The following is a 7329-nucleotide window of genomic DNA, read 5'->3' as shown; positions in this document are numbered from 1 at the left end:
CAACTGGTTTGAGATTTATGTTCAAAATACACCCTCTGGACACCCAGTTTTTCTGGTTGACTTCATTCTGAAAACCTGAGCATATCACCCCCTAGAGTCCGATTTGATCTTAATGATGACTAGATGAATCGTTCCTTATTATCATAGGGATCTTGTGTAAATTTTTGAGAATTTTCGGAGCATATTATCTATCGTTTTAGCAAATTTCTTTCACTGTCCAGAGTCAGCCATTCCTTGTTTACCATCAGCTGATCCATCGGTCTTTTGTTGGGACAGATGGAGGAGCTGCTGATTGTTGACGCGCAGGGGCACGTGCACTCCGCTTGCTTGCACTGGGACGGATTTCCTCCCCGTCTTTAGGAGCTTTTGAGTGCAGCCAGTTACCTCCAGCCACCGATTTACGATGGCCATGAGTTTGTGGAGGACGGAGTGGCTCATCTAGGTCCTCGATTTTGAAATAATACATCAACGCAGAACAGAGGATGGCAATGAACAATGGGCACTCAGGAAATAACTATTCCAATTTACAAACATGATTAATGCCGACTAGCTCTACAAGACTACAACCCGTTCCAACAAATTACGGACATCCGGATTCCAAGGTACTAATAAACACCTACAACCAAAGTTTTTTCCCCTACCGCTGGTTGAGTACAGTTGCAAACCTACAGCATCAGCCATGGATTTCATCTTTGGGCGGGGCAGCAGCTTTTCTCAGATTGTTGTACATGTCATGGCAAAAGTAAGAAAAATCAGCCATGTTCCTGAAGAGCTCTGGAAGGTGTGTCCGGAGGTTTGCAAGTGATTTCTCCCTCACCTGCCTGGCGTGCCTAAGGTGGTGTCCTTCCTCCTCAGTCAGCCTAATCTCTAATTCCTCGATGGCACGTTTCCTGTCCTCGACAGGATCTACGTTTTGAACTTCAGCTGCTTCAGGGTTCACATCCTCACCTATGGCTGCCTGTCTTTCGATGTACTTTTGATGCCAGTCGTCAAACTGTGCCCTCTTTCGGCTCAGATCCTTGCGAGTTCCATCACATCTCCTCCTTAGGTTTACTTCCTCCTCCTGAAGGTGTACGATGTTGCTTATGACTTCAGCAAAGGTTTTGATGGCAGTTTTTGCAAGCTCAATTGGAAGCCTTTCGAGTTCATCATGCCAGGCATGCAGCAAGTTCTTGATAGGTGGATCTACCAGCCTTGGAGGGGACGAAACCTTCTCCTTTATGTTGCCCTCGATAGGGATGAGATTAAGCTTCAGCCATGCATTGAGTGCTCTGATGTACGCTTTCTGATTGTCCATCAATTTCTCAAACTGCATGTACCACTCCCTAACAATGTCCCGTAGCTCGCAAGTCTGGTTGTAATGCAAATCAGTTGTCTCTCTTGGAACAGGAGGAATCTCAAAACCTCTGATACCTGAAATGATCATGAACTGATTTCTATGATGACGGTGCATAGCACTCCACATTTTGGCCATTCTGCAATAGGTAAATATGGGGAAATGGTAAGAAAAAAGTCCAAATGTTGCAGTAGTCTAGAACAGCAAACAATTATACAGCACACTTTGTCTCAATAAGATAAATCTTTACAAAAGATGCAAAGCCATTTTATTGTTGATTAAAAGCATAAAACTAAAGTCTAAAGAGAAGCATCTGTTTTTTTATTGGATTACACATTTTCTATCTACAGACACCAATAATACATATAATATGGAATACAAACTGACTTTCTGGGTAAGCAGAAATTTTTATCATACCATACAAACCAAAGAAATCAAATGGTTGACAAGTATGCTTGAAATATTCAAACACTTAATAGAAAAAAACCCTGTTGAGTAGTGACCAGTTTGCACATGACAAACATAAAAACAGTCAAAATTCAAAACATGACTGGCATGTCCAAAATGAAAAAGATTGATATCCTTTTCAGACAGTATGGGTAATACTAGACAGAATGGGCAATGCTTTATCTACCAGAAAATTCAAATATGATATTGTAAGACATCCATAAGTAGTGCATTTTAAAATATAACAATAAGTGTATGTGAAGGCACATCTTCAGTTGTTTAATACTTCGAAAACACAAAAGTAGTACAGAAAGGTACAGCTCAATGTCACTGCAGTAACAAATATACCCCCTATGTTTCAGTTCTTTTCTCAAAATAGTACTGAGCAGAAATATGCATAGAAGTATTTAGGGTTGTCACATTAAATAATAAAGGAAAATTTCCATCTGAAGTCACTAAATTATTTAAATAAGTTTGCCAACATCTGTATAGAAAGCAATGTCAGAAGTCTTTATTGGAGATCCTGACAGACTCCCAAAAGTAAAGTAATAAAGAATGGAGGTGCAGGTGGTACTTAAAAACAATCAACGGCTACCACCAGCTCTTGGATGACTTTAAAGTTTCACGGTGTGCTTTTTTTTCTTTTTGCTTCACAGTTCCATTAATCACAATAAAACTATAGCACCACCTCTATCGAGCAATAACAAAACATGCTAGGTTTCAGTAGGCTAGAGATAAGATCTAGGTATATCAGACACTAATCACAGCATGTTGACACAAAGAATACAAGGTAACAGACAAACAGGCAGGACCATATCATTTATATAATCCATTGCAAGTAAATGAAATGTACACCAGAGGTATGCTACAACAAATTTTATAGAAGAACCTCTTGCTGCAAAAGAATACTCACCCATCAACAAGCTCCACTAACTTTGGGAATAGCTGTCTATCCCGAAGCCGATTTATTTCTGAAACCGTTGAATCCATGGACTGCATATCTACGATGTACCTTGTGTGTAAGTGGCTAACGGCAGCTTTTGTCTTCTCCAGGGTTTCAAGTTTAACACCCTGTTTCTTTTGCTTCTGCAATAGAGTCACCTTCTTCTGATAATCGATTTTCATAAGTTCCCCAGCCTAATTCGACATATGCAGGGATGGCAAAGCAGAAAACACAGGGTCGTTATTAATTGAAGAAACAATAATACTAATAAGCATTGAAAATGAGCCATAACTAAACATGTTTGAATCTTAGGGGATACTAAAAGAAACAAAAAGCCTAAACTCTGTATTAGCTAGTTTCATTTACACTCTGCTTAACTTGCCAGATGACTTCTTTGGTACGTAATTTATAGAATTTCAAGTTATTGCAATTTGAATAATAATTGCAAGCAACCCAGCAATCACTAGCTCATTTGTGAAGGGGCTGACGGTACAATGGCAAAGGTCAGTGGCCGGAGTGCTCCCACCCAGGGTTCAAACCCTGGGTGCCACACCTTTATGCTTCAGGGGTTTCCCTTGGAGTTTTCCAATAAAAAAAATCACTAGCTCAATTTCTTGGGAAACAACAAACTGTGATGAATTGTTAGCAATACTTGAATAATTCAAAATATGAGTTGCAACAGGTATATTACAGTAACAGCTAGTTTATGTTACAGAAGTTCAAGGATAGGCTAACAGTAGGGATGTAACTGCACAGGTGTTTTCATTAATGGTGACCATTGACTAGATAAATATTTTAAATTATGAGAGTGAAATGAATAATCCAAAAAAAATAAAAGTGCTCCAACGTACTGTGTTTACATGTAAAACAAAGAGGCCAGACACAGACAATTCCGAAAGCAATAGCACCAGAACTCATGTTAACAAATTAATTGCACATATATTACCTTCACTTCATCATACAGTTTTTTCTCCCAAGCAAGCATTCTATCTAGAACCGCAGCATGAGTTTCAAATCTATCATCAATCTCAAAATTATCATGCAGGTCATCGTGGTCGGGTAAATTCTTGAAGGAGCGGTTCCACGTGATAACATTCATAATTTTTGTAGAGTGATCAATATGACCTGGAAACATCAAGAAAAGATGTTAGGACAGCGCAAAATCAACATGCATTAGAAAGAAAGATAAATGGCAATTCATAACAAGAAAACTAAAGCTCAGTCAAAAATAGAGGGCAACAACGCGGGGAAAGGAAGCTACATGTACATCTTTAAAGTTCATACTCAAATCAAATTTACATGATGTACTGACTTCTTGAACATGTTCCCTTCGGATGCTTCAGATAGCTGATTCTTAATTGTACAGATAATGGCAGTTGTCGCATAAAGTCTCTAAAATCTGACAGTATGATATGGCATTATTTAAAATCTAACTTGGAAGCGCAAAAGGCAAGTGAAAGTTGGAAAATGCAACAGATAGTTTTCATATTTTACAGTACATCTGCTATAGAAATAAATGACATCTTAGCAAAAATATGCATATAACTTGCTCATCTAATCAACAAACTTATCCGATTTCTAATCAGAGGTGTCGATGACAGCAGCCAGAGATGGAATGGGGCATTGTACCAGTAAGAACCATTTGCCATTTTATAACATTAATGTGGTTCGACACAATGCTTAGGCAAGAAGACCAAGGGTTGACTACCACTAGTCGACGCATCCACTACCTGATCTGGGCTTTCTAACATTTTACCACAGTTATTGTGGGTATATATTGTTGGCTCATAATGAAAAGAAACCTACATATTGATATGTCAAAGGAATTTATGTTGAAAGCAAAAAAAAAAAGGAAAAGCCTTCGGTGATATTATTGTAATCAAACAGTACTAATGACTAAATTACGAGCAAAATAACCAACCGCTACTTATAGTTCCCTTATGAAGTTGTGAAATGAACTAATTATGAACCTTGCAACACACACGCTACAAAACAAACGAAGGATTTTTACCCAAACCAAAAGTTAGCGGTAGAGTACCCGCATGATATAAAAATACCTTTAAAACAAAATGTAGCAAATATAAATGGAACATGAGAACATTGCCACAACATGTAAACATGGTACAACAGCAAAATATTTGGCTCAAACAGATTGTTGCCACTTCAAATAAGTAAATGTGTTTAAACAATTTTAAACCATTAATTCAAATCGAATTGGTGACCACCAAAGCTCTCTGATCCAGAGAATTTCAGTTCACTAATTCTTTCAAGGTGTAATAATACGACAACCCGAAATAGATGAATATGTTCAATCTTCAATGAGGTAGCTGTAACACCTTACAGCCACTAGACTTCAAAAACATATTATACAAATTTTATACAGTGTTGCACACTAAGCAAGCAAGTGGATTACATTACAAAATCTTCAGACATATTTTGTATTCATAAAACGCAATAAAGCTGAGTAAAAGTAATCTATTTTATACAGCTTGGACAAAAGACGCAGATGATATTATTGGTGAACTTGCACTAAAATGAGGTATTCTATGGTTTACATAAACAAGGCCAAATACAATGAAAGTTTCAAGGTGCTGCAGCTAAAAAATCAAGGGTATGTGGTATATTTCCTATATTGCAAATAGTAATGGCATATCTGAAGTGTAACCATTGTAATGCATATATCCAATTAACCCAAAAATCAAAAGGGCCTACTCATGTCCAATTCACATAGAAAAAAGATCAAATATTCAATCAAAGTGTCATATACGATATAGCCCATGATAGTGACACTACAAGCTAAAGGGAAGAATTCTAGTCTCCGCAGTTTGCTATTCCAAAATGATGTGGACACCCAAGCATAAATTACATGATCAATCTAAATAAGGAAACATTAACACACTATATTTCCTGACCCAGTGGCTGTGCAGCATCAAATAACTAAAGAACAGAAACAAATTGAGCAGCAACACTTGCCTCGGCTGTCAGCATGGTTGGAATGGTAATGCATTCGGGTGGCCTCCAGCTTTTTTGACACATCATGTGCACTCTCTGAAGCTCTAAGGAAGTGATCATCAAGCTGAGAAACAATCTGTAGCAAGCTGGCAGTTCCTGATGCAACCATCATCTTCCCCTTCCGAGTTTCAACTGCACCCATTGAGGAGGCATGCTGGTAGTGTACAGTCGGTGGTGGGCCAGGTGCTTTGGGTGGCTTCCTAACAATAGGTTTTGATGGAGGTAGGTTAGCCACCATCTCCTCAATTGCTTTCTCCTTCTCTGCAGCTGTCTGTGGTGGCCTTTCCTCGGCAGCAGCTGGCTCACTAACAGCTGGTTTTGCCATAGGCGGCTTCACCTCAGCCACTGGCTCCTTGTCACGCCTTTCCATCCAAGTATCATCTGCAGGCTGCTCCAGGGTGGGCGGGGGTGTGGGAGTTGGGCCAAAAAAGTAATCCCAGGTAGCCATCTGTGACTCCGGCACTGGAGGCGGTGGGGTTGTGGTGGCAGGCGTTGGTGGGGTTTGGTTTAGCTGTGGGGGTGGAGGCGGTGTCACTGGAGAAGATCCCACACTGTCCATTACGATCCGCTTCAGTGGCTGTGCGTGCACCATGCCGTCCACGCTAACATCATCATGCTCATGGTGATCGTCGTCGTCATCATCATCACTGTCATCTTCATCATCATCGTCACTATCTGACCTGATATGCCCATCATCATCCTGCTCATCCTCATCCTCCTCTCGGATAGCAGCATCAGCAGGAGGGCGGTTCTTGGTGGTCGCCCTCTGGTCCGGCATAGGGATGTTGGGGGTGGAGGAGGACCGTTGGAGGCTGGAATGGGAGAAGTCGGGAAATGGCGGCGGTGGCGGGGACGGCGCTGTGATGACGGATGCGGCGGAGGGGCCAGGTGGCGCGGAGACGGATGCCGCCGCCGCGGCGGTGGCGGCCGCAGCGTGGTGGGAATGGGAGGCTACCAGGCTAGGATCGGGCACCTCGCCGTGGGCGAAGTCGGATAGCGCGCCGCCGGTGCTCTTGAGGCGCACGGTGTAACCAGTGTGGGCGGCGGCGAAGCCGTTCCGCGCCACCACGGCGTCCGCCATCAGCCTCTTCCGGTCCCGGCACCGGCTCACAGCCTCCTCCTGGTCGATCTTGGACTGCCCGCACCCCATCGAGGCGGCCGGAGGCGAGTCGACGGGGTTCTTGCGATTCTTGAGGTGGGATTCCTGGTGCTAGGGCTTGATGCGGCGGCGGCGCTGTCGGGTGGGGTGATTTGGTGAGGACTGGTAGCGTTGGATGCACAGTGGGGAAAGCAGAATAGGAGCGGGTTCTTTGGGACCAGGGTTAAAAAAAATCATTGGGAACCGGTCCAGCTACGGTTTGGGTGGTATCAAACCGGCTCCAATTTAAAATTCAAATTTGAATTTAAAAAATAAAAAATTCTCAAAAAAATTCCTAAAATACCTCAAGATGCGACGAATCTAATGATGTCAAATTTTCTCAAAAATTCGTTCATTTAGTATAGTTTGCAGACATTTAAAGTTAAATTCAAAAAGAAAAAGAAAAAAAGGGATGGCCCATTAAGGCCCATCGTGCGGCAGCGTCCAGTTAAG

The 7329-nt window shown here is 41.7% G+C and overlaps 1 protein-coding gene across 1 annotated transcript; it reads right to left on the bottom strand.

The window, feature by feature from the left end:
• Nucleotides 1–483: 483 nt before the first annotated feature.
• LOC120674406 (protein ROLLING AND ERECT LEAF 2-like) lies at nucleotides 484–7043 on the bottom strand. The gene is made up of 4 exons (XM_039955594.1): nucleotides 5700–7043; nucleotides 3673–3851; nucleotides 2697–2920; nucleotides 484–1475 (listed from the first exon to the last, which is right to left on the bottom strand). The coding sequence occupies exons 1-4, from the start codon at nucleotides 6886–6888 to the stop codon at nucleotides 674–676; spliced, it is 2394 nt and encodes a 797-aa protein (XP_039811528.1). The 5' UTR covers nucleotides 6889–7043; the 3' UTR covers nucleotides 484–673.
• Nucleotides 7044–7329: the final 286 nt, after the last annotated feature.

Source organism: Panicum virgatum, chromosome 5N, assembly GCF_016808335.1.
Source record: "Panicum virgatum strain AP13 chromosome 5N, P.virgatum_v5, whole genome shotgun sequence".
NCBI classification, from domain to species: Eukaryota; Viridiplantae; Streptophyta; class Magnoliopsida; order Poales; family Poaceae; genus Panicum; species Panicum virgatum.
This window is presented reverse-complemented; position numbering and strand designations above follow the sequence as displayed.

Coding starts and splice junctions, on each gene's coding strand:
- LOC120674406 (XM_039955594.1), bottom strand. CDS start 6,888: ATGGGGTGCGGGCAGTCCAAGATCGACCAGGAGGAGGCTGTGAGCCGG. Junction 3,852..5,699: donor CAACCATGCTGACAGCCGAG/GCAAGTGTTGCT, acceptor TGATGTTTCCAG/GTCATATTGATCACTCTACA. Junction 2,921..3,672: donor AACTGTATGATGAAGTGAAG/GTAATATATGTG, acceptor ATGTCGAATTAG/GCTGGGGAACTTATGAAAAT.